General features: G+C 55.6%; 1 protein-coding gene across 7 annotated transcripts; it reads left to right on the top strand.

The window, feature by feature from the left end:
- The first annotated feature begins 3,077 nt into the window (after nucleotides 1-3,077).
- On the top strand, nucleotides 3,078-26,379 carry FLYWCH1 (FLYWCH-type zinc finger 1). 7 transcript variants are annotated; one of them, XM_080830158.1, is made up of 11 exons: nucleotides 3,078-3,341; nucleotides 5,227-5,344; nucleotides 9,928-10,099; nucleotides 16,466-16,909; nucleotides 17,182-17,637; nucleotides 18,823-19,248; nucleotides 19,378-19,641; nucleotides 19,970-20,233; nucleotides 21,094-21,366; nucleotides 22,717-22,795; nucleotides 23,159-26,379. In XM_080830158.1, exons 3-10 carry the CDS (start codon nucleotides 10,054-10,056, stop codon nucleotides 22,791-22,793), a joined length of 2,250 nt encoding a protein of 749 aa, XP_080686284.1. In that variant the 5' UTR covers nucleotides 3,078-3,341; nucleotides 5,227-5,344; nucleotides 9,928-10,053; the 3' UTR covers nucleotides 22,794-22,795; nucleotides 23,159-26,379. The 7 variants fall into 7 exon arrangements, with proteins under 7 accessions (XP_080686284.1, XP_080686285.1, XP_080686283.1 ...); XM_080830159.1 differs by having other exon boundaries at nucleotides 23,156-26,379; XM_080830157.1 differs by having other exon boundaries at nucleotides 22,986-26,379.

Below are 26,379 nucleotides of genomic sequence, written 5' to 3'. Positions count from 1 at the left end.
TGCCTTCAGCTCAGGTCATGATCCCAGGGTCGTGGGATCGAGCCCCGTATTGGGCTCTCTGCTCAGTGGGGAGCCTGCTTCCTCCTCTTTCTCTTCCTGCTTCTCTGCCTACTTGTGATCTCTCTCTCTGTCAAATAAATAAAATATTTTTTTAAAAAAGGACAATGTTGGAGAACTCACACACTTTGATTTCAAAACTCACTACAAAGGAGCAGTAATCAAGACAGTGTGGTACTGGTGTAAAAAGGGCCATAGATCAATGAAATAAAGTGGAGAGTCCAGAAATAAACCCTCTGATTTATGGCTAACTGAGTTTCATTGAGGGCACCAAAACTACTAAATGGGGGGAACAACAGTGTCATTCTCAACAAATGGTAGTGGGACCACTCGGATATCCACGTGCATAAGAATGAAGTTGGAGCCCTACATCACCCCATATACAAAAAATAACTGAAAATGGGTCTAAGACTCAAATGATAAGAGTTAAAATCTAAAACTCCTAAAATACATATGGAGTAAATCTTTGTGAATGGGGATTAGGCAGTGATTTCTTTCTCTCTCTCTCTCTTTTTAAATAAATTTGTGCCATTTAAAAAAAAAGATTTTATTTATTTACTTGACAGAGATCACAAGCAGGCAGAGAGAGAGGAAGGGAAGCAGGCTCCCTGCTGAACAGAGAGCCTGATGCGGGGCTCCATCCCAGGACCCTGGGATCATGACCTGAGCCGAAGGCAGAGGCTTTAACCCACTGAGACACCCAGGTGCCCCGGGCAGTGATATTTTTTAAAAATTGTATTCACTTATTTGAGAGAAAGAGAGAGCATGAGCAAGGGGGAGGGGCAGAAGGAGAAGCGGACTCCCCGCGGAGCAGGGAGCCCCATACGGGCCTCAATCCCAGGACCCCGGGGCCGGACCTGAGTCAAAGGCAGACGCTTAACCGACTAAGCCATCCAGGCAACCCTAAACAATGATTTCTTAGATACGACACCAAAACCACAAGCCACAAAAACAAAAAATGAAGTTCCATTGTTTTGGCTGTTCAGTTTGGGCGCCGGGGGAGTAAAAACATCATGCTTTCAGAATGTGTTGGCTAAATCACAGGGGTGAAAAGTGCAGCCTAGGGAGTACAGTGATCGTGTAATAACCTTGCATAGTGACAGGTCTGATTACGCTCATCGTGATGTGCTGCCTAGTGTATAGAATTGTCCAGTCACTGTGTTGTACACCTGACATTGATGTAACATTGTCAGCCAGACTTCAGTAAGAAAAGCAACGTGTAAAACAAGCGATTAACAATAAATATAGGAAAGCTGGGCACCAGGGTGTCGCAGTCCGTTAAGCATCTGCGTTGGACTGGGGTCTCACGATCTCGGGGTCCTGGGATTGAGCTCTCTGCTCAGCGGCACGTCTACTTCTCCCTCTTCCTCTGTGATCTCTCTCGGTCTCTCTCAAGTAAATGTATAAAATCTTTAAAAAAAAATTTAAAAAACCCAGGCTAAGTGAAATAAGTCAGACATAAAACACCACAGATTGTATGATTCCATTTATATGAATGTCCAAAATAGGCACATCTATAGGGACAGAAAGCTGAATAGTAGCCTGGGGTTCGGGGGTGCGGAATGTTTCGACTGTGGCTACAGGTTTCTTTCTGGAGTAAAAATATTCTAAAACTGATTGTGCTGATGTTTGCACAACTTTATGAATATGGCAAAAAACCTGAAATGTACATTTTATTTATTTATTTATTTATTTATGCAAATCTCCTTAATGGAGGCCTGAAGAAATACTAGAGGTTCTCATTTGAGCTTTGGCAGTCAGCCTTTTACAACATCCATGTAATCCATGTCATGTCGCCTTTGCAGTATTCCACGGGGACCTCTAAGAACCCCCAGACTACACTTTGAGAACCATTCCTCTACTGTAAAATTCGTATTTCCCCCTTTGTAATTAATAACTATCTTTGGGATTATGTAAATACCACTTCCTTGTTAAGCTCTCACCCTCCAACTTTAGAGGCCGTTAATAATTTTTGCTGAAATCAGCCATTAATTAGGATGGTTGACAAATGATGATTTTCTTTTTCTTTTTTAAGATTTTATTTATTTATTTGACAGACAGAGATCACAAGTAGGCAGAGAGGCAGGCAGAGAGAGAGGAGGAAGCAGGCTCCCTGCCGAGGGGAGAGCCGGATGCGGGGCTCCATCCCAGGACCCCGGGATCATGACCTGAGCTGAAGGCAGAGGCTTTAACCCATTGAGCCACCCGGGCGCCCCAAATGATGATTTTCTGCATCATCTCTTCTGCATTTCTTAGTTGGGTCCTACAGTAAGAGCGAGCTTTCCCTTCTCTCCATTTCCTTTTTTTTTTTTTTTTTTTTTTAGAAAAAGAGCGCTGCAGGCAGGGTTGAGGGTGAGGGGTGGGGTCGGGGGAAGGGCAGAGGGAGAGGGACAGCGGACTCCCCACCCAGCAGAGAGCCTGATGAGGGGCTGCATCTCGCGACCCTGAGATCATGACCCCAACCGAAACCCAGAGTCAGACGCTTAGCCAACTGGGCCACCTAGGTGCCCCTACTTATTTAGATCAGTATCAACTCGTAGGTTCTTATTTTATTAAAAGTTATAATCCGTTATTACCAAAATTCACTGTGTTTTGCATCTCAAATTGGCCCAGCCTTGCGGTGGGGTCATTTGAAGGTTTTAACAAGGTGCGTAAGAAATTTCCTTCTGGGGGCGAAGGAAAGTGACAGGTCTAACACGATATTTAACCAAATGCTCCCGCTTAGTGAGCAGGGAATCCCGTCCTCGTGGAGGCCTGGGGGTGGTCTCAATGAAGCCCCCCAACTCACCTGTCTCAGAGCCCCGCCCAGAATCCCCAGGGCTAGCCGCCTGTGCGGCCGACGCTCCGCCCCCGGGCGCCACCGCCCAATCCTGGGCTTGCCCCGCCCTTTTCGCAAACCCCGGCCCTATATCCCCGCGCCGATTGGTCAGGCCGCCAGCTCGGCGCCGCTCACAGAAGAGCCGGAGAAGCGGAGTTTGCCCGAGGAATGGGGCCCCGCGGCCCTGCTGCGCATGCTCGCTGGGAGACTGCTTGGGCGTTCCAAGGGGTCGGCTCCCCCGCCGGGTGGCGCGCGCTCCCGGCCAGCGCGGCGGCGCGCGGGCACGGGGCTCGCTCCCGACAGGGCAGGTGGGGGCGGGGAGCGGGCGCTAGGTTTGTGGTGGCCTGAGGCGCCTGGGCCGCGAGGTCGACGCCTGTGGCTGCGGCGGCCGAGGCCAAAGGACCCGCCGCGGCTCGGTCTCCGGAGAGGGAGGGCTCCGCTGCCGCCGCCGCCCGGCCGGTGCCCGGTGAGCACGGGCCCCAGCGGGCCGGGGAGGGTCCCGGGTCCCACGGCGTGGCCGCGCCCCCGGCCAGGCCTCCCCGGGGGTCCCCGAGGGCTGCTGAGGCTGGAAGGGGGGGTGGTCACCCGGCTCCGGGTCCCGGCGCTCAGGCCGCCCCCTTGTCCTTCACCCGAGACTCGTCTCCCTTCTCCTGGCTCCCCCTTCGCCCCAACCCAGCAGACCCCGGACTGAGCCCCGACACCCCCAGAAAGGGAGCCCCCCGTTCGCCCCCTCCGCACCCCCGCTCTGCGGTGTCCTGCGCGGGTGCTGACCCGCGCCGGCCCCCACCCCAGCCGCGTCCCGCCTGCGCGGTTCTGTAGGTCCCAGTGACCTTGCACTTTTTGCTGCTGCTACACCCCCCTTCCACTTCTGATTGCGCAGATCGCCTCTTGTGACTTTCAAACTTTTTGGACTTGAGAAATGTGCTCTCCGTGCACAACTTGTGCCCGCGGACGTAGATTGCTGGGAGAGAAGTTCAAATGTCCTCTCAGGATACAGCCGCGTCGCCTCTACCTTTGTTCTGATTTCATTCTGTTGTTCTGTTCTTTGCGTTCCCAGTGACTATCGCTAACCCGTGAAACCAATTTCGGGACCTAGTGGTTCTGACTGCAGTTTGAAACCCTTGTTTTAACAAACCTCCGTCTTTCTCAGCCTCTGCTTCTTGCCTCTGGGGGATGCTGAGTTCCAATAATCAGATAATCATGGTAACCTTCAATTCCCCCCACCCCCCGCCAAAAAAAAAGGTATATTTTTAATACTTTGGCATTTCTGCTTCTCAGGGCCAAAATCACTTCCAGGACTGGATTTGAATTTTCTGGTTTGATGCCATCAGGTTTATCTAGTTCCTCTTCCAAAGGCTCCTAGTCGGACTTGGAGAAGAGAGTGTGTGAGCTTGGGGCTGGAGCGTGGAGTGTTTATAGGGGAGAGGGAGACGATTTTTACTGGAGAGAGAAATAATTGAAGTTCAGCTTTAGGAAGATTAACCGGTTGGCACTGCGTAGGGAGGATTGGCCAGGCTGGATGCTGGGCCACTGAGGAGTGGGTGAGGACCAAAGCCCTGGAGTGACGTTCAGTGGGACGACCACGGGAAGGTGGCGTGACCAGGTACAGAGAATGAGATTTGAGGACCCATGAGGCCTGGTGAGGAAGGAGTAAAAAAATAGCTAATATTCTGGGTTGCTGGCTGGTTCAGTGGGTAAGGCAGGGGACTCTTGATCTCCAGGTTGTGAGTTCGAGTCCCACATTAGGCATAGAGATTAGTTTAATAAAAAAACAAAAACTAAGATTCTGATCTGATGACTGAAGGACTTGGGTCTGGAAGGACCTGGAGCCAGAATCTTCCTTCCCGTGCCCTGTGCATCTCTCAGGTACTCAGGAGTGGGGTTCCCAGGGGACATACAGCAACGGCGATGGTTGGGCTGGGTGCGCTGCATCCAGCAGGCAGAGGCCGGAAATGCTGCTGAACATCCCTCATTGCACAGGACAGCCCCGTCTCCCCAAATGCCAGTGGTGCTGAGGTTGAGAAGCCCCGCTTTAGAGCCGTGATTCCGAATCGCTGGGGGGAGGGGCGGTCGCTGCGACCTTCAACACCTCCCAGGAGCGCTACCCGTATGTACGCACACCCGGAGAGCACGCGTATTTCATAGGAAGTTCACCAGTCAGTCAGCGCACACCTCTACCCCTCACAGCTCGATAGCGCCTGTGGGAGGGGGGAGAGCTTTTGGAGCCCCCCAGGAGCTTTTTCAAACATCAAGACCCCTGGGCCCAACGAAGATCTCCTTGTATGATGATTTATAGTTTATGGAAACATTTCACATACAGCATCTCATGCGCCACTTTTCCTGTTTCGCAGGTAAAATCAGTCCAGAGGATTGATGGAATTTGCCCCAGGTGTCGTACCGAGCAAGTCAGCCGTAAGGACCGGAGTCCTGGCGGATGGGGATGGCGGGTCTCGCTCTCTGTGCCTGAAGGTAATTCTGTTGATCCACTGTCAGCTGCCGAGTGAGGCTTGGACGTTCAGGACCTTAGTGATGAGCTCTTGCCTGAGATGCTCCCGGCAGTCTGCAGTCCCGTGGGTCTCTTAGGTGTGTCAGGTTGACACTGAGCCCTTTGGGACCTCACGCAGGAAAGCAGTATCAGTGGGCAGTTGAGTGTTGGCTCAGAATTGCTCTGTGTCTCAGTCCTGGGGGAGGGGAGAAGAGAAGAGAGTGATGAAGCAAACTGCAAGGCTTTCAAAACTTCCGTATACATCTGCCCAATTTAAAATACTCGTCGCTCTGGGCGCCTGGGTGGCTCAGTGGGTTAAAGCCTCTGCCTTCGGCCCAGGTCATGATCTCAGGGTCCTGGGATCGAGCCCCACATTGGGCTCTGCTTGGCAGGGAGCCTGCTTCCCACCCCCCCCCCCCCCGCCTGCCTCTCTGCCTACTTGTGATCTCTCTCTCTCTGTCAAATAAATAAATAAAATCTTTAAAAAAAAATACTCGTCACTCAATAAATCTTGAGTGAGTAAAAATTAAATACTACAAAACAAACACGAGGACCCAAGTATTGACCTCAACGCAATGATCATCCAGAGTAAAAAAATGCATTTGAAGTCCACCCACGATAAATAGACATATGCATGGCAGGGGAAAGTTTCGTAAAGTCATACTTGTATTGCATGCAGTGCAGATTGGCAGAATTTTAAAGATTGCGGACTTGAACCAGGGGTGACAGGGCCAATGGCCCAGGCAATTAGAAAAGCAGAACCTTAGACCAAAGCAAAAGAAATAAAGCTGTCTCAGACAGATGTGGAATGAACATGTATGGAAGCTTTTACTTAACTCATTAACCAAGGAACCAGAAAGATCTAATAACCAGCTTGCAAGAGAATCCAGAGAAGATTCTAGAAGATGACAGATACTGAAATGTGCAGCTAGAAGCGAGACTGGCTCTTTCTTCGGGCGGAATAATTATTTACATGTACTTATTTGCATGGAGAGAGAGTTTATTGCCCACAGACTAGAATAGTTTTGCATTGATTGTGGTTATCTGCGCTGTGCAGATCTGTTCCAATAGCTCAGGCTGCAATCCCGTAACCTGGAAGGATGTATTCTAGACAGTGCCCAGTTTCCGCTGAGGCGCAACGGTCCTTTACAGTCTCATAACCTCAATGAAAGATACTTCTGATCAGGGAATGAGGCTGGTCTCAGTAGATTTGGCCTGATTGCTCGCATAGGTATGAGCATGTTAATTCACCGTAAAGGCCTTCTTGAGTTTGCTTTGCTGGAAGGAACCTCAGATGGGATTTTTAGAAGTCTGGTATTTGCTGTCCCAAGGTACGGAAGCCGTGCTAAGCTCTCTCCTCCACATTTCACTTATACTGCTTAGGAGTTTGAGCAAATTCCTGTCTGTGTTCTTGAGGTCCCCCAAATAGCTCAAGGTATGTGAAATACATTAAAATGTTACAGAATTGGGGGACCTGGTTGGCTCGGTGGGTTAAGCCTCTGCCTTCGGCTCAGGTCATGATCCTGGGGTCCTGGGATCGAGCCCCACATCGGGCTCTCTGCTCAGCGGGGCGCCTGCTCCCCCCTCTCTCTCTGCCTGCCTCTCTGCCTACTTGTGATCTCTGTCTGTCAAATAAATAAAATCTTTTTAAAAAAAGTTACAGGATCGTCTCAGAAAAGATGAAATCATAACTCTCCTGCTGATACAAAATAAACAGATGTTATGATTTTATTTAACACATTAATGAGGAAGCATGTACAGTGGGACAGATTAAGTGAGGTCATGTATATAAAATACTTCCTGTGGGGCCTGGCACACACACAAAAAGAAAACCCTTTAAATCCTTCTTAGGCACGTCACTTAGTGACTGACACGTTTCTCCAGGGCCTCTCCTCAAGTGTTTCTCAAAGCACAGTCCGTAATCTCCCAGAGCCTCATGGGGTGCTTGCTAAAAATCCAGGTTCTTGAATCCCTCTGTCCGAATTTCAGATGGAAATCCAAGCATTTGTATTTTTATCAAGGGCCCCAGGGAATTCTTAAAAAGGCCAGAAGTACACATACAACTAATTATAATAAAACTTGCATGAAAACTATACTTGGCTCATGTATGGATTCACTCTTTCTCTTCTGTTTCATTTTTTAAATTCTATTTCATTTTTTAAAACACTGATCTCAAGTAGGCTTTCTCAGCCTTGGCTTGGTTGGCATTTTGGACCAGATGCTTCTTTAGGGGGTGTTGGAGAAGCCACCCTGGGCGCTGTAGGATGTCGGGCAGCATCCTTGACCCGGCCCGGTAGATGCTGGTAGCACGCCCTGCCTCCCAGTGGTGACAACCAAAAATGTCTCTGGACATTGTCAGGTGTTGCCTGGGAGGCAAATCACCTTGATGGACAACCACCAGTCTGAATCCACTGCACTGATACCTAGGTCAGAATCCTTAGTGTGAAAAGAACCATTTTTGCTGATTTTACGAGTTGAGGCCCTGAAGGCGGACACAGGCGTCTCGAATGAGGACTGTCTTTATCCGCCCGCTCTGGGTCACAGGAACCGAGGATTCAGCCTTGGTTCCTCCGCTAGGACACGACAGAACAGCGGACTCTAACCGAGGGGCTTATTTGGAAGATAAACTGGGGCAGTGAGTGCAGAGCCCTTCCCGGCTAGTGGCAGCCACGTCCTTGTGTCTGGTAAATAGAAAATACTGTCATCACTGTCCTGTCCAGCTGGGAAAACAGAAACTACTGTAAGATTTCTTTTTTTTTTTCCTCTAGAGATTTTATTTATTCATTGGGCAGAGAGAGACACAGCGAGAGAGGGAGCACAAGCAGGGGGAGTGGGAGAGGGAGAAGCAGGCTTCCCGCTGAGCGGGGGCTTGATCTCGACCTGGAATCATGACCTGTCTGAGCTGAAGGCAGGCGCTTAGCCACTGAGCCACCCAGGCGCCCGCGCTGTAAGATTTCCACTGGGGATTTCCTTGTGGTCCCTGGTGGTGGAGGAGCTGGGAGGCCAAACAGGAAATGGCGAGTGAGCCCGCCAGGGCGAGCGTGGCAGGGGCTCCATGATGCCAGCACAGCCAGGCCAAGCTCCAGGGCGGCAGGCAGGTGGCTTCTGGAACCCTCCTCGCCCCAGCCTCCAGTGTCCCACTGTGCCTCCCACGGACCATATCAGCCAGAAGTCACTGGGGTGAACCATAAAATAGCTGGTTTGTAGGGCCGCATGGGTGCAGCTGACGACTTACTCTGAAGGTAGCTCTGAGCATCAGCTTCCTCTGCAAGAGGTAGAAGCAAGAGGTTCTTCTTACGTCTTACTATAGCCCAGGGCACAGGGAGGCACTGCGTTAGCTCCACACCAGCTGGGCCTGGGCTGGAGTCTTGGCTCTCGCTAGCCATGTGGGCCTGGGCCTCTCCCTTAAGGCCCCAGGAGGGAGTGGGGCGGGTGGTGACGCTTGGCAAGAAGATTGCTGGGTCGTTGGACTGGAGGTACGGGCTGGTGCCAGAGGAACTTTGTTCCTGGCTCAGGTCCCAGGTCCCAGGATGGACGGCGAGGCTCTGGACCAGAGGGTGTCTCCCTCTCTCTCACCCTACACTCAGGAGGTCTCTGTCACTTACTTTCTCCATCAACTCCCACTTCGGGTCTATAAGTTTGACACTTGGGTTTTCAAGAGTCTTTTGAGTTAATTTTAGACTTTATTTTTTTTAAAAAAAGATTTTATCTGTTTATTTGACAGAGTGAGAGAGATCACAAGTAGGCAGAGAGCCAGGCAGAGGGAGAGGGGGAAGCAGGCTCCCCGCTGAGCAGAGAGCCCGATGCGGGGCTCGATCCCAGGACCCTGGGATCATGACCAGAGCCAAAGGCAGAGGCGTAACCCACTGAGCCACCCAGGCGTCCCTAATTTTAGACTTTAAAAGTATTGCAAAGGTAGTATGAAGAATTCCCACATACCCATCACCCGGTCCCCCCAGTCATCAGCCTCTTACCCGACGCTGCGTGGAGAGTGAAGCTAGGGTACCGGCGTGGTGGGTTCTCTCTGCCTACACCGTTGACCTCACACTGTTGACCTGACTCCAGTTTCTCCAGCTTGTCCCCAGCATCCTTTTTCCATCCCGCCATCTCATATGGCATTTAGCTGCTGGGTCCCCTCAGCACTCTCCAGTCTGTGACAGGTCCTCACCCTGCCCTTGTCCTTGATGACCTCAGCGGTTTTGAAGTGTTCTGGTCACTTGTTTTGTGGACTGTCCCTCGATGTGCCTTGTCTGGATTGAAGTGGAGGTGTGCATTTGGGGCAGGAGTATCCCAGAGACCGTGGGGTGTCCTCGGTGCGTCTCATCAAGGACGTCATGGGGTTGACGTGTCTTAAGACCGACGAAGCCGGCCTCGGTGACCGCGGTGTTTGCAGGATTTCCCCTCCGTCGTTACTGTCTTTCCCTTTGTAGTTAATAAATATCTTGGAGGGAATGTCTTTGAGGCTCTGCGGGTCCCCCAATAAGGATTTTTAATGTCCTCGAGTGTTGCTCATTTCTCTCTTCCGTCATCTGTATTACCCTTTCATTTCTCGTGTGACTTGTCACAGGAGAGTCACGGAGTTAACGGACAGATGACCGAGCGAGGAGTTGGAGCTTGTCTCCCGTTTCCCCAGGTGCCGAGTTCATGCACACTGTCCGCGATTTCAAGAAAAAGAAATGGAAGGAGAAAGTAAATGACTGCTCTTCCTACTTTTAACATTTTGAGATATTTCTTCCAAGGTATTTAAGGCTTCGGGGTTTTGTTTTTGTTTTAAAGATTTTATTTATTGGGGCACCTGGGTGGCTCAGTGGGTTAAGCCTCTGCCTTAGGCTTGGGTCGTGGTCCTGGGGTCCTGGGATCGAGCCCCACATCGGGCTCTCTGCTCCGCGGGAGCCTGTTTCCCCCTTTCTCTCTGCCTGCCTCTCTGCCTGCTTGTGAGCTCTCTCTGTCAAATAAATAAAATCTTTAAAAAAAATAAAAATAAAGATTTTATTTATTTATTTGACAGAGAGAGACACAGCGAGAGAGGAAACAGAAGCAGGGGGAGGGGGAGAGGGAGAAGCAGGCCTCTCGCTGAGCAGGGAGCCCGATCCCAGGACCCCAGGATCATGACCTGAGCCGAAGGCAGCCTCCTAATGACTGAGCCACCCAGGTGCCCCAGGTTTTGTTTTGTTTTAATTATTTATTTAGGAGAGAGAGAGTGTGAGCAGAGAGGAGAGGGAGAAGCAGGCTCCCTGCTGAGCAGGGTGCCCAACATGGGCTCTGATCCCAGGACCCCAGGATCATGACCTGAGCCACCCAGGCACCTCATTTTTTTTTAAAGATTTTATTTATTTATTTGACAGACAGAGATCACAAGCAGGCAGAGAGGCAGGCAGAGGAGGGGGGGAAGCAGGCTTCCTGCTGAGCAGGGTGCCCGACTCGGGGCTCCATCCCAGGACCCCGGAATCATAACCTGAGACGAAGGCAGAGGCTTTAACCTACTGAGCCACCCAGGCCCCCCCCCATTTTGTTTTGTTTTGTTTTGTTTTGTTTTTGAGGCCATGAATATGTAAAATCAGTCTGTAACCGACAACTCTGAGCAGAGCCTCCAGAGGCCGAGGGAGAGGCCCCGCCGGGTCCAAGCTGTACTTGGGTTTGTTTTTGGGAAAACCTTAGCTTAGAAAAGATGGTATTTGCAGACTTTGTTCACTGCATCTGCTTTCTAAATGTTAAGTTTTGTAAATACAAACATTTTGGGAAATCTTTGGTTATTTTTGCTGCATGGCAGAACTCCCACGGTCTTGCTTCGGAGACGGTCGCGGGAGGCCGCTCCTTCTCGCCCAGGACGCGGCGCGCGGGCCCTAAGGCGCAGCACCGCCCCCCTGCGGCCGCCGGGGGCATTGCTGCGGGCTCGCCTGCGCGGGGGCTCGTCTGCCTCCCCCCGTAAAGTGGGGGCGAAATCGCAAAGGACGTGTTGATGCGACGTGTGTGTCACGGAAAACAAAATGTCCGTCCAGAGCTCTGACCCCAAAATGGACAGAGCTGTGCGTCTGAGGGACTAGGAATTCGGCTCTTAACAGTGTCAGCAAATTTTTGTATCGTTTTTACGATATAATCTTCGCAGCCTCCACAATCTCGTAATATGCAATCCGTCTTCTTTGATGAGGAAACCGAGCCCAGTAGGGAAAGGCCTGCTTAGGGTGTAGAAGACCGGTTTTCCGGGCGCCTCGTGGGCTCCATCAGGGTTGTGAGTTTGAGCCCCACATTGGGTGTAGAGATGACTTAAAAAAAATCTTAAAAAAAAAAGAAAGAAAGAAAAAGAAAACTGTTTTTCATCTTAGTGACCCTGGGGACCTGAGTCCCTATAAAGATATTTTCTAAGCAGTTTTATTGAGATCTGATTTACACGCATGCAACTCCCCCGTCAAGGGTGTATAACTCACTGTATTCCGTGTGTCCATGGAGTCCAACAGCCATTGCCACAATCAGTTTCACATTTTCATTACCCCAAAAGCCCCACACCCCTTAGCACCACTTCCAAATCTCCCCCCGCCACCAGTCCCATGCAATCACTCACCTACTTTCCACCTCTGGTGGATTTGCCTGTTCTCAACATGTCATACAAACGGAGTCATGTAGTGTGCCATCTTTTGTGTCGGGCTGCTGCTGCTTTTTTTTTTTTTTTAAGATTTTATTTGTTCATTTGTGTGAGAGAGAGACAGAGCACAAGCTGGGGGGAGAGGCAGAGAGGGAGGGGAAGAAGCAGACTCCTCACTCGATCCCGGGACCTGGAGCTCATGACCTGAGCTGAAGGCAGACGCTTTACCAGCTGAGCCCCCCAGGTGCCCCGTGCCCAGCTTCCTTGACGAAGCATCATGTTCTCAGCGTTCCTCTGGCACGTGCCAGAACTTGATTCCTGGTTATGGCCGAATATCATTCCGTTGTATGGACGGACCACACATAGGCCTGTGCAGGTGGTTCCGAGGGAGAACGCGGTGTACGGATGGACCCAGCTGGTGCCGACCCCGCACGGGGCGCTGAACGGGAGAGCGGTTGGTGTCCGCAGAGCGGGCGGGCAGCCTGCAGACAGCCGGGCTGAGAAGGAAGGCGTGTGGGCTGATCTTCCAGAGTCGGACTGTTGAGGGAAGGAGGGGCTTTGGTCAGGTCTTATTCTCAGACACAGGAGACCGAAGAACCTTGGTAGTCCCCGTGCAAAGAACGTGGAGGCAGAGAGCGTTGGTGACCAGAGAGATCAGGACATGAAGGGTGGAGAAGGGGCCCCAGAGGGGAGGGGAGCTGTACCAAGGGAACTGGGGGGAGACAGTTTATTTCCAGGTCAGGAGAAAATATGTGTGCCCCTGTGCCCCTGTCACCAGGTAGTGAAGAGTGGTGAGAGCTTACGGGGGGATCCATCCTCGAAGGTAAACTGTGAAGCAGATAAAATGGTCAAAGTCCGCATCCTGGAGAGAGAACTTCAGCTTGTTTGAAATCTGCCTTTTCTGCACAACCTCATTCCCCAATGATGTTAGGTAAATGGAACATGACTGCGTGTAGTTTGTTACAGATTTGTGTGCATGTGGTAAAACACGTGTCACAAAAATTTACAGCTTGAATCCTTCTGACCCTCACACTGGCATGCCACCATCGCCACCCTCCACTGCCAGAATGTCATCATCATCATCATTCCAAACTGAAACCACAGCTCTCCATCCCTCCGCCCTGCAGCCGCCACCTGATTCTGCAGCCATGAATTTGACTAGTGTAGGGACTTTGCAGAAGTGGAATCATATGCATTAGTTTTTTTGTGACTGGCTTATTTTACGTTGCCGACTTTTTGCTATTGTTGTTGTTGTTGTTGTTAAGATACAAGAGAGGGGGCGCCTGGGTGGCTCAGTGGGTTAAGCCTCTGCCTTCAGCTCAGGTCATGATCCCAGCGTCCTGGGATCAAGTCCCGCATCGGGCTCTCTGCTCAGCAGCGAGCCTGCTTCCCTTCCTCTCTCTCTGCCTGCCTCTCTGCCTACCTATGATCTCTGTCTGTCAAATTAAATAAAAATCTAAAAAAAAAAAAAAAAAAGATTCGAGAGAGAGAGAACACAAGCAGGGGGAGCAGCAGGCAGAGGGAGAAGCAGGCTCTCTGCTGAGCAGGGAGCCTGATGCAGGGCTGGATCCCAGGACCCCGGGATCATGACCTGAGCCAACAGCAGACATTTCACTGACTAAGCCACCCAGGCACCCCCATTACAGGGGACCTTAATTCTCACTGCCATCCTTCAAACTTAATTTTTTTGTTCTTCTTGGTGGATTACCAGCCCGCTAAGCGTGATCAGCTGAGGGATTTAACGTTTCTGTATCATGGCCCCTGAAGTTCAAATGCACTTTGATACTGTGCATCTCACAACCTTTTCTGTTCCATCCATCAAAAAGCCAAAACCCACCAGGTTCAGTCACCTTCCAAGAGTACCAGTTACTGCTGAGTAACAAATGACCCAGATCTCACTGGCTTAAGATAAGTTTATTATTAACGGGTATCCCATGAGGTGGGTGGGCTGTTCCCGTGGCTGCCATGCAGCATCGCACAGCTGGGGAGTCTACCGGACTGCACAGTGCAGGATGCTTTTCCTCCACGCCCGGCGGTGCTTCCTGCCCGCACGTGGCCGCTCACACGGATTCCTAACCTGGCGTCTCCTAAGGCTGAGGACTTCCAAGCCCACAGCTTGCTTCCACCACACTCAGCAAGTCTCAGAGCGAGGGACCCGTCTGGGCGGGAGCCTGTCCAGATTCAAGACCACATTGCAAGGGGCGCCTGCATACTTGATGGGAGGATTTGTGGTCATTAGACAATCTACATTCTGAGACCCCTTAGTGGGTGAGGATGGTAACCATCAAACCAGTCCAAGTTCAAGGTCATTGCCAGACCCCTGCTTTTCAGCAGATGATGGGGGTGTGGTGGGGGCGAGTTGGGGGTGGCCAGAGTTCGCCTTTGGTTGTGCTGAAATTTCTTCCGTATCCTTTGAGGGGTGTACGTGTTAGAAGACTTTTATGCAGAACTTGTATTTGAGGAGATCTCACCGTCTTCTGACTCTGGGGTACCCATGACTCCGGGTCCTGTTCCCGTGGAATGTGGGGGCTCTTAGTCATGCCAATGCCCTCTGGTTTGGAGGAGGCCAGCTTCGGCATCTGATGGTCTGAGGCTGATGGCGTGTCGGGGTCCCCACAGCATCCCCTCTTGCCCTGTGTGTGGTGGGGCCCCAGGGCTGGGCCTGTAGGCGTGTGTGTGCTGTGTGGATGGTGACCACAGTGCTTCCCCTGGCCAGAGTTGTCCGAGGCCTCTGCGGAAGGGAGGGCCGGCCCCCCGCGCCCTTGGTCCTGCCAGGACGCGGAAGAGCACCAGCCGGCTGGGGAGTGGGACCCGCAGCACGGGGACCAGAGCGCGAGGGGAGCCGGAGCATGCCAGCCCCCGCGGGCTGCTGGCTGACCATCCCGCATCAGGCCAATTCGCGAGGCGGGGGGGCGTGGTGGTCCAGGGGTGGGGCTTCCCGCTGTCACCCTTTTCTGCCCAGAGCATCTTTGCACGCACACTGGGTCCTACTGGGTCCTGCTGGGGCCGGTCTTGAGGGGTCCCCGCGTCCGGACCCCGCCACGTCGCGCTGTGGGGCGGGATGGGCAGGGCAAAGAAGGGTGGCACGGAAAGCCATCCTTGGAAAGTCCGGGGCATGACACGGGAGGGCAGCACAGCCAGGATCTCAATCAGGTGGCCCAGGACCTGGACGATTTTCTTGAGTCTCGCCACCATCTCCCACCCCAAACCCCCCGTGATGGGCTTTTCCGCTGCCCTGGGATGGGCAGGCGTGTATGGCGAGGTGGGGCAGAGATGAAGCACCCCTCTGAGCCTTCGGCCTTGGCTCTTAGTGGGGCACTGGGCTCCTGCTGCCCTTAGGCTGACCAGGCTTTGGGGAGCTCAAACTGGGCCCCAAACCAGGGAACTCCAGAGCAGGAATGGTGACACTGGAAACGAGGGTGACAGCTCACAAATGGGGAGCTGAAATGTGCAGGGAGGCTGCAGTCCTGCTTCTTCTTAAGGAGAGTCAGGGGAGACCGAGCCATTCACCCACCAACCAGTCCCTCAAGAAAGCAAGAAAGTTCAACCCATACTGGTACCCAGGGCCCCGTCTCCAGGCTAGCGCCACCCCTGTAACACGTCCTTTCTGCTTCTCCAGCCCAGAAGCCGGGGGTTCTGGAGTGAGTGTGGATTCTCTGCACACCTCTACCACCCCGTCCCCTCTCAGCTGAGGCAGCGCCAGCCCCAGCTCAGGTACGAGGTCACTGCCCTCCAGGCATCCCGGCATCTCTCGAGTGCTGCATGGTCCGGGGCCTCCGGCCCAGGCTGGGGGACAGATCAGGTTGTGAGTCCAGACAATCCCACCTCTCGGAGCCAGGCGTCCCCTTTGTGGTCTGCAGAGCGCCCGCGGGTGCCCGGCTCGGTCTCCCTGTGACACAGTGTCAGGAGGTGGGACATCGGGTATCCTGGGAGGGTCTGGGACCTGAGCCCGTGACCCGTCTGCTGGTCTCTGAGGCTTGGTGCTCAGGGAGGCCGGTTACCGTCATCCTGGACGAGGCACACCAGGTCCTGTGCGAGGTCGGGCTCTGGAACCCCCTCGGCCCGACTCCCGACTCTGCACTTCTCCTCAGCCATGTTGGCTGTCCTAGCGTGCCTCAGTGTCCTCATCTGTACACTGGGTCAATAAGAATGATCAACTTTTTTAACATGGGGCCAAATTAAATGGGAGACCCCGTGAAGACGTGTCCCACCGTGCTCAGCACCTACGGGCATCTGTCGAAGCTTATGGTCCTCAGTGCCTCAGTCTCCCCAAGAGCCCCTGGAGAGCCTGGCCTGTGGCACATTTTACAGACAGGAATGTGGCATTTGGGGAGGGGACGTCACCAGAACGCAGCTGCCTGAGAGGGCACAGAGGAGCAGAAGCACCTACCCGGGGTGCCCCGGCTCCGTGTGGGACTCTCCCCCGCCTTTCAGCCCCCTCCGGCTCCACCTCCCGCCCACGTCCATCTTCCTGAGCCCCAGGCCCAAGGGGGCCTCCACTGATGGATTTCGCCTCCTTCCTTAGGACGGAGCCCCTGGACTGCCAGCTTCCCGAGCAGGGAGGAGGGGGAGGAGGACGAGAACTCCACCTGCTGGGTCCTGAGCGTGGCCGCAGGGACAGGCCATCATCCCAGAATGCCCCTGCCGGAGCCCAGCGAGCAGGAGGGCGAGAGTGTGAAGTCTGGCCAGGAGCCGTCCCCGGAGTCCCCTGAGCCAGGCACCGATGTTGTCCCCGTAGCGCCCACGAAGCCCCAAGAATTCTCCGAGCTGGTCCTGCTGACGGCCTCCACGGAGAACGTGGATGGGGGGGACTCCCAGCCCGAAGGAGTGCACTGTGTCCTGTCCCTGGAGATGTCCGGTCCGGACGCACTGGCCAGGACCCCCCAGATCCTGCCAGTGGACGAGCAAGTGGGCGCAGTCCCGCCGACCCCCCAGGCCCTTGAGCAGAAGCGCAACAAGCCAGACACAGGTGAGTTCCAGGCTCACTGCTCCTGGCCCAGCGGCCTTTGTGGGCCTGCACGCTCAGACATAGGCCCTGTGGACCCCTTTTCTAGGGGGTGGACTTGGGGTCCCATCTCTGCCTGGAGCCAAGCATCCTTGTCTCTGACCAGGACTCTGTTTCTGGCTGGTGTGATGATCTCAGGGCATCATCCCAGCACATCCCCCCGCACTCCCATCCATGCCCTTGGCCTCAACACTTGCTCCGTTCCAGCCAACCCAGCCCTCTCTTTTCCTCCGCAGCCCCCAAGCCCCTGGAGTTCCTGAGGACCCCTTTCGGGGGCCGCCTCCTGGTGCTTGAGTGCTTCCTGTACAAGCAGGAGAAGGCAGTGGGGGACAAGGTGTACTGGAAATGCCGTGAGCACTGGGAGCTGGGCTGCCGGGGCCGGGCCATCACCCGAGGCCCGAGGGCCACGGTGATGCGGGGCCACTGCCACCCGCCCGATGAGGAGGGCCTGGAGGCGCGGCGCCGGAGACAGAAGCTGCCCAGCCCGGCCCTGCCTGAAGGCTTGGGGGGTCCAGACGGCCCTGGGGGCCGGCCAGAGGAGCCGCTGGAAGGGGTGGGCCCGTGGCTGTGTCCCGAGGAGCCGGAGCCCACCCCTGCGTTGGTGCTGAGCAAGCCGGCTGTGGGAGAGGAGGGGCTGCGAGCCGTGTCGCTGCTGAGCTTGCCCCCCAAGAAACGCCCGACGCTGGGGATCGGTGAGTGCCCCATGCCCGGCCTCCACTCGGGGGCAGGCAGGAACCCAGGGGTCCTTACCTGTGCCCAGATGGAAACTTGGGGTCCCCCGTGGTTTGTGATGCGCTACAACTCAGTAAGGCCGAAAGATAGAAACATGTTCCAGAAATCATCAGACCCGGGGGACAGAACTTGTGCTCCAGAACCAGGGGGCCCAAGTCCTTCTGGAACTTTCTGATGTAGCAGGGTCAGGTTCGAGGCCCAGAAACATGAGTTTGAACAGAGCAAGGTGGTCCTGGTGGCCCAAGATATTAGGGGAGGTCAGCCTAGGGGAGAGCTCTGGACCAGGTTCAGATCACAGCCCCCCCCCAAAAGGTTCAGCACAGGTCCTGAAGCTCGGGGCTTTCAGGGGCTGTCCGGGTTGGGGCATCGCTCCAGAGCGGGGGGGATGAGATGCTTGATGGGCTGGAAGCACTCGGTGCCAGTCCCACGTGTGGTGGCACCCAGTGTGCAGTAGCCGAGGTCTTCTTGGTGGCTTTTATTACCAGCAAGGGGGAGGTGGGCTTGTCCCAAGGGTTGGCTCCCTCCTGATCCAGATGTGAGGGTTTAAGGACTTAGGGCTGCTGCTGTGCTGGGTACTGGAGCGGGGAAAGGGGCAGGGTGGGGGGAGGCGGGGAACATGTGTTTTTTACTGTCAATTTTTTAAAAGATTTTATTTATTTATTTGACAAAGAGAGATCACAAGTAGCAGAGAGGCAGACAGAGAGAGAGGGGAAAGCAGGCTCCCCACTGAGCAGAGAGCCCGATGCAGGGCTCGATCCCAGGACCCTGAGATCATGACCTGAGCTGAAGGCAGTGGCTTAACCCACTGAGCCACCCAGGCGCCTCAAATAAATAAAATCTTTAAAAAATTAGATAAAAGTTCCAAACAAACCTTAAAAAGAGTATGAACAGGAGTGTTACGCCATGAGGTGTAACCACCCCGAGCTGGGGCCTCCCCGCTAACCTCCCGGAGAGGACCTACACCTTCTCCCTGGCTCCCTGGTGGTTGGGGGGGGGGTTGGGGGAATGCCCAAGGGGCCCGTGCACGCCCAGCTCAGGGGAAGCCACAGTCGGCGTTCGCATCAGGGAAAAAAACGCTTGGCCCCCCACGCCACCCCAGACCCCGCTCCTCCGCCTGCCGTGACCGCGCCGGCTTCCCCCCCCAGGAGAAGCGCGGCCCCTGGAGTTCCTGCGGACGTGCTACGGTGGCAGCTTCCTGGTGCACCAGTCCTTCCTCTACAAGCGGGAGAAGGCCGTGGGGGACAAGGTCTACTGGACGTGCCGGGACCATGCGCTTCACAGCTGCCGCAGCCGGGCCATCACCCAGGGCCAGCGGGTGACCGTCATGCGGGGCCACTGCCACCCGCCCGACGTGGAGGGCCTGGAGGCCCGGCGACAGCAGGAGAAGGCCATTGAGACGCTGCAGGCCCGGCCTGGGGGACCCGGGGGCCAAGTGGACGGCCTGCTCTCCCGCAGGGGGCCCGGGACCCCGACTGTTGCCGGAGCCCGGCCCAGGAAGCGCGCAAAAGTCCTTCCGGCCCAGCCCCAGGACCCGCAGGGATCCCCTGCCGAGGGCCAGGGCGAGGACCCAGGTGAGCCCTTCACGCTGCTGGCCCAGAGCCCCCTCGGGTCTTGCCTCCGCCGGTCCAGGGAGGGAGGAGGGGACCCCAAGACCCTGAATTGCCACTTCCCTCCCCCCCACCGGTCCCGTTTCTCCCCAGGAGGCCCTGAGTTCCTGAGGACCCCCCTGGGCGGCAGCTTCCTGGTGTACGAGTCCTTCCTGTACCGGCGGGAGAAGGCGGCGGGGCAGAAGGTCTACTGGACGTGCCGGGACCAGGCCCGCATGGGCTGCCGCAGCCGGGCCATCACCCAGGGCCGGCGGGTGACCGTGATGCGCGGCCACTGCCACCCGCCCGACCTGGGGGGCCTGGAGGCCCTGAGGCAGCGGGAGAAACGCCCCGGTGCGGCTCAGCGGGGGAGCCCAGGTAGGACAGATCGCGGCCAGTGGGCCTCGGTGACGAGCCGGAGACCCAGGCGGCCACCTTCCCCTCAGCCCTCCCGTGTGCTCCAGCAAGCAGCGTCCCGTCCTTAGGGGAACACTCTGGAAGTGGATCCAGCCCTCTCCGGTTGCTCTCCCCTCCCAACCCTCCCCTCCTCACCTCAGCCCGGCTCTGTCTGGGCAGGGCCCTCCCTGAGCTGCTCCGTCCAGGAGCTGTGCGGCTCTTGCTTTGAGAACAGGGGCCCCATCGCCTCCCTGCCGAACTCCAAGACCTGGCTCCCAGTTCTCCCCGCACCGGTCCCGTTTCTCCCCAGGAGGCCCTGAGTTCCTGAGGACCCCCCTGGGCGGCAGCTTCCTGGTGTACGAGTCCTTCCTGTACCGGCGGGAGAAGGCGGCGGGCGAGAAGGTCTACTGGACGTGCCGGGACCAGGCCCGCATGGGCTGTCGCAGCCGGGCCATCACGCAGGGCCAGCGGGTGATGGTGATGCGCAGACACTGTCACCCGCCCGACCTGGGGGGCCTGGAGGCCCTGAGGCAGCGGGAGCAGATCCCCAGCCCGGCACAGAGGGAAGGCTCAGGTGCGGGTGAGCTGGTGCAGGGCGCGGCAGGTGCTGGGCCCCGGTCTCCCTGCTGGGACCTTCTGTCCTTGGCCCTGGGCCTGGTGGGGTCCAGCCACCCACGTGTGGTGGTCTGCCCACAGCGGGAGCTCCCTAAAGGCAGGGCTGTGTATGGGCTCCGTCCTCGAGGCTGGTGCTGGTGTGGGACTGGCTGGCAGCAGAGAGAAACCCACTCAGCTGGAGGGAAGGGGGCAGGGGCGTGATCTGCTACAGGACAGGAAGTGCCCAGCACCCACTTACGGGGCAATGAGCCTGGACTTCAGGGACATTCTGTCTTCCCTCTCGGGTCCGTCTATTTTCCTCACCCCCCCCACCCAGTTCTCTCGAGCCCCCCAGACCCCAGCATTGCAGGACCTTTCAATTCCGGGTCTTAAAAGCCTCAAGAGAGAGTTGATCAGTTGCCAGCTGGCCGAGGGGAGAGGGAACACGGAACCAGGAGGCTCCTGGTGCGTGGTCCCAGCCAGCCATGGGCCCTGCTGAATGCTCTAGCCCAACCTTTGAGCGGGGTGCTTGCCAGCAAGTGTGGGGTCCCAGGCGGGTCAGGAGGGGCGTGCAGGAACGCAGGGCCAGCCTCCCGGGCAGCCCCACAGCGCTGAGAAGGAGACAGCCAGTCTGTCCTCCAGGGTGTCAGGGCCACAGGCCCTGGGCTGGCCGCTGGAGACGCAGCCCTCGGGCCCCACAGCGGGGCTGGTCTGCAGGCGGAGAGCAGAGCGCCTCTGTGGGGGCGCCGCAGGCGCAGAGGAAGCGGCTTCTGTCCCTGCCGCCCAGGCTCTGCAGCCTGCTTCCGAGCTGCCCCGTTCACGTTGCCACATTCCTTCCAGGAACCCTCCAGCCCCTGGAGTTCCTGAGGACGTCCCTCGGAGGCAGGTTCCTGGTGTACGAGTCCTTCCTCTACAGGAAGGAGAAGGCGGCGGGCGAGAAGGTCTACTGGATGTGCCGGGACCAGGCCCGGCTGGGCTGCCGCAGCCGGGCCATCACGCAGGGCCAGCTGGTGACCGTGATGCGCAGCCACTGCCACCCGCCCGACCTGGCGGGCCTGGAGGCCCTGAGGCAGCGGGAGCGGCTCCCCAGCGTGGCCCCACAGGCGGCCCCAGGTGCGGATGGGGCTGGGGGTCAGAGCGGGGCGGGCACAAGAGCGGTGGGGCTCGCAGCCCTCGCAGCCCTTGGGCAGACACCTCAGAGGACAGGCACTGTCGGAGGAGCTTTGTGCCCTGGCCTTTCTACCTTTCCAGAGTTTTCTACCTCTCCTGTCCACTGGAGCCTTCTCCAAAACTTGAAAGCACCCCAGATCCATCCCGTTCTCAGAACGCCTCCCCTTCTCGTTCATGTCTTCTCCTTTCCCTTATCCTAAGGGGTCTTAACGGGTTACAGATAAGTCTCTTGAAAATCAGATGAAGACCCGGAGCCTGCTCCCGACGAGCGCGCCGGTGTTCGTGCGCGCGCACCCGTGCATGCACGCACAGACTTGCACACACACACGTGCACATGCACACGAGAGTACACACACGTACACATGCACGCACGCGCACACGCACGTGCCTACACACGCACACTCGTAAGGTTTTGCCAAGAACTAATTTTATTGAACTGAAAGTGGGTTCCCTTCACATAAACGGGACAGGAAACAAGTCAATAGGAAGCATTTTTGTGTTTCATATTAATTCATGTGAACAACAAGGGCCACATCTTAGAAAATACAAAAATGAATCCAAGTTGTATAAAACAACCAAAAGAAATATGGCTTCTGCTCAAAAAAAAAAAAAAAAAGGTGGTTTCTGGGAGAAAGGAGTGTTTGGCATCAGTAAGAAATAGAAGTCGTGGGGGGCACTGAGTGGCTTAGTCGTCAAGCATCTGCCTTCGGCTCAGGTCAGGATCCCGGGGTCCTGGGATCGAGCCCTGGGTCGGGCTCTCTGCTCAGGGGGGAGCCTGCTTCCTCCTCTCTCTCTCTCTGCCTGCCTCTCTGCCTACTTGTCTGTCAAATAAATAAATAAATAAGATCTTAAAAAAAAAAAGTTGTGGGGCACCTGTGACCCAGTGGAGGGCACCTCTGTTCGATGTCTCATTTTGTCCTGCTCTCCTGAACGACGGGGCCGGATGCTGACTCTCAGGGTCCCCAGTGGCTTCTTTCACCAGGCACAGGTAGTTTGGGGCGTTAGAAAACCAGAATTTCCAGTGGCTTCCCCAGTGGGGGGGGGGGAGCCTTCTACCCCGTTTTCCTTATCCTCGGGCCTGTAAAGTCAGCACTACAAGGCGCATGCATTTTGCTCGAGCAGCTTCAACAAGAAAAGAGTTAAGGGGGCGCCCGGCCAGCTCAGTCAGTGGAACACGTGACTCTTGATCTCAGGGTTGTGAGTTCAAGCCCCACGTTGGGAAAAATAATAAGAAAGAAAAGAAAATCTTAAGAGAAGAATTATTAACCCGTGGTTTCCACTTTCTTTCCTCAGGAAAGGTGGAGCTTCCCCCGGCAGCGCCGCCGGGCGTGCAGCCGGGCTCCCCGGAAAGCCGGCAGACGCGTGGGTAACTGTGAGTTGTCTCGCGCCCCACATGTCACCCCCCACGCGTAGTGGCTTATGGCGACACTTACCATCTCTCCCTTGTCTGTGGGCAAGATGTCCGGAGCGGTTGGGTTCGTGGTTCTGGCACAGGGTCTCCCCTGAGGTTGGAGGAAAGCCGGGGGCCGCTCGTGCGAGCGACAGCTCTCTCCCTGCGACAGGGGGGCCCGGAGGGGAGCAGAGCGAGGGCGGCCGCCCGCAGGAGCAGCGGGTCCTCTCCCCAAGCGCGCGGGGGGCGCTCGCCGGGCCAGACGGAACCCAGACCCCGACACAGCAGGACTGGTCCAGCGACAAGGACTGAGGTCACACAAAGGACGTTCTGTGTTCGCAGCAGAGCGAAGCCAGAAATGATGGGGAGCTGACGGATACCGGATGGTCACCCCACTCCCGCGCACCCGGTGACCGGAAGAAATCCCGAGACAAGCGGGACCTGGTCTGAAGTGAGCAGGATGGTGCCGCGGCCCCTGCAGACGCCTGGCCGGGCAGAGCCCCGCTTGAGGGAGCCTGGCGGCTGGAAAGACTTCCTTAAAGAAGAAGAAGGGTCTCCCGTTGGCAGCTTACGCTTCCCTGCTTCGATGCTAGGAAAAGAAGAAAGGAGCGACCGCAAAGCAGAAGGAGGGACGTGAGAAAGAACAGAAACGAATGAAATAGAGACGAGAAAATGAGCGAGACCAGAAGCTGGCTCTTTGAAAGGATCAACAAAATCGACAAACCTTTAACTACCTTGCCTCCAAAATTGGTTTTTATTTCTTTATTATTTTAATGTATTTTAATTTTTTTCAAAATTGGTTTGTAAAGTTGTAGGGAAAACTTAGGGGTGCCCGGCTGGCTCGGAGGGGTGTGTGACTCTTGATCTCGAGGTCGTGAGTTCAAGCCCCACGTGGGGTGTAGAGATTACTTAAAAAATAATATCATTATTTATATTTTTTAAGAATTTATTTATTTAGGGGGTGCCTGGGTGGCTCAGTTGGTTAAGCTTCTGCCTTCAGCTCAGATCCTGACCCAGGGTCCTGGGATCACCCCGCATTGGGCTCCTTGCTCAGCAGGGAGTCTGCTTCTCCCTCTCCCTCTGCTGCTTCCCCTGTTCATGCTCTCTCTCTCTCTCTGTGTCAAATAAATAAATAAAAATCTTTCAAAAAGATGCGGGGCTCAATCCCAGGACCCTGAATCATGACCTGAGCTGAAGCAGATGCTTAACCGACTGAGCCACCCAGGCACCGCCCTCCCCCCAAAATAAAATCTTAAAATAAAGATAGGGAAGACTCAGATTATTAAAATCAAGTGTTAAAAATGGGGTATTACTGCCTACCCTACAAGAAAAACCACACTCGCACGGAAGGGTCAACCAAGATGAAGTGAAAACGTTCCTAGAAAGACAGGCTACCAAGGCCGAATCAAGAAGAAATAAGAAAATCTGAGTAGACCTGAAAATCTGAATAAACCTGTAAAATGAATTAGTCATTTTATTTTATTTTTTTAAAGATTTTATTTATTTATTTGACAGACAGAGATTACAAGTAGGCAGAGAGGCAGACAGAGAAAGAGGGGGAAGCAGGCCCCCTGCCAAGCAGAGAGTCTGATGCTGGGCTTGAGCCCCAGACCCTGGGACCATGACCTGAGCCGAAGGCAGAGGCTTAACCACTGGGCCACCCAGGCACCCCTGAATTAGTCGTTTTAAAGCTTCCCACCAAAAAAGGCCCCCAGGCCTGGATGGCATCCCTGGTGCTCTGTACCAGACACTTAGCCGAGAACTGACACCAGCCCTTCACAGATTCTCCTCAAAAGTGAACAAGGACGGAAAGGACTTCCGGGGAGATTGGAAAGGTCCTTGAAGTGGTTGTGGGGTTGGGCGTGTGGCTGCGACCTGCCAACCCCGCTGAGTCCTGCACTGACATGGCCAGCGGGCTGGCATGGGAACGGCAGCTCAGTAAAGCTCTAACGACACCAGGAAGCAGGTGACTGTGACTCTAGAACACTGTCACACCCTGCCGCTCTGCTTTACTCTGCTCCTTAGAAGCCAGCTAGCCCCCCGCAGCCCCCGCACAGGGGAATCGGACTCCTGCCCTCCCTCCCATCCCACATTCCCTGTGGGACATCAGAGAATTGCGGACATTTCCCGAACCCATCACCGTAATAAAAGAGACTTATCGCTTCTTGACAAAGAATCTTGAAAAGGCCACGTGCGGGTCCCAGCGGCTTCTGGAGCGGGAGGCAGGACCTCTCAGGAGTGTCTGTTTCCTCCCAGGACATGCTAGTGTAGAAAGCCAGGCACCCCCAGACTGTGTGTTATGGGGCAACCTCCCCTTTTAAAGGAAACGGTGAGATGTGTGTGTGTGAACATGTACAAAAACGACCTAGCTGACGGTTATCTCTGGGGAAGAGGAAACTCTCTACATTGCCTACCTCTGCCGTGTTTGGATTTTTATATTGAGTATGTGTTTCTTTGTAATCAGGAAGGTGGAAGGTACAAAACGGGACAGCAAGCCCCAGCGAGGCCACGTTCCTCGCCACTCGAGCGGACGGACCTCGTGCGTCGTGCACCCGGGCCCCTGGCCTTTCCCACCCGGTTAGATCTTGCTTCACAAAAACCCTCTTCCACTCTTGCTAAGCGCTGGTGGCCTTCACCGCGAGGGGCTCCCGGGAGCGCCATTTGGATGGTGTCTCTGGAGCGGGCAGACGGGCGTGCCGGGAGCTCGCCCCCTTGCAGGTGTACGTGACCTGGGGCAGGGTCCCGGCCCACGAAAGAGCCGAAGAAGCTTCTTCCCACGAAGACGCCCCTTTGCTGCTCTGCTGCTCCGAGCCACAAACACCCATCCATTGTCAGGGCACTTGACTTTGCCAAGGACAGTCCAGTCTGGTGGGGCCGCATTTGAAGTCGCTGCTGCTTCCCACTGAGCTGCCCTTCTGGAGCGACCTCTCCGTGGGTTTCCCCAGACAGGTGCAGGGGTGTGTGGGGAGGGGGCGGCCCTTTGTGCTCTTGGGCCCCCCGCGGCTGGGCTGCAGCCATCCCTCACCATAGCAGAGCCGGCCAAAGCAGCGGCCTCACCACAGCCTCCATCGGGGTTTCTCTCCTGTGCTGTCTTCCGACTTAAATCCAGGGTCGCCGTCCCCATGGTAGATGTCGTTCCTGGCCGCGGGAGTCAGTCCAGACGTCGCCAGGAAGCCAGCCCTGGGCAGACACTACCCGGCCAGCGCTGCCTGGGTGCTCCACACCTGTCTGATGCAGGAGGAGAGGTGGGCCCGATGGCGGCGGAGCCCCATCCCCTCCTCCCGTCTGGTAGCGTTGCAGCGGGCCGGCCTGACGGCCGAGGAGAAGGAGGTCCCGAGGCGGCTGCTTGCTAACTGGGCCACAGCCTTGACAGTGAGCGTCCTTGCGTCCATGCTCTAATCCATGCATAACTGCCGGGGCGAGCACACAGCCGCAGGCCCCCTCTCTCCTGCCAAGCTGGCTGTGGGGCCTACTGTCCGGTTATGGGACAGCGACAGCTGGGACGCCCCCCACCGCCGTCCCTCTGCTTACAGAATTCCTGCCAATAAACCCTGTTTTATATCTCA

The sequence above is a fragment of the Martes martes genome (assembly GCF_963455335.1).
Source record: "Martes martes genome assembly, chromosome: 18".
Lineage (NCBI taxonomy): Eukaryota > Metazoa > Chordata > Mammalia > Carnivora > Mustelidae > Martes > Martes martes.
The sequence above is the reverse complement of the archived record's forward strand: the minus strand, read 5'-3'. Positions and strand labels throughout refer to the sequence as shown.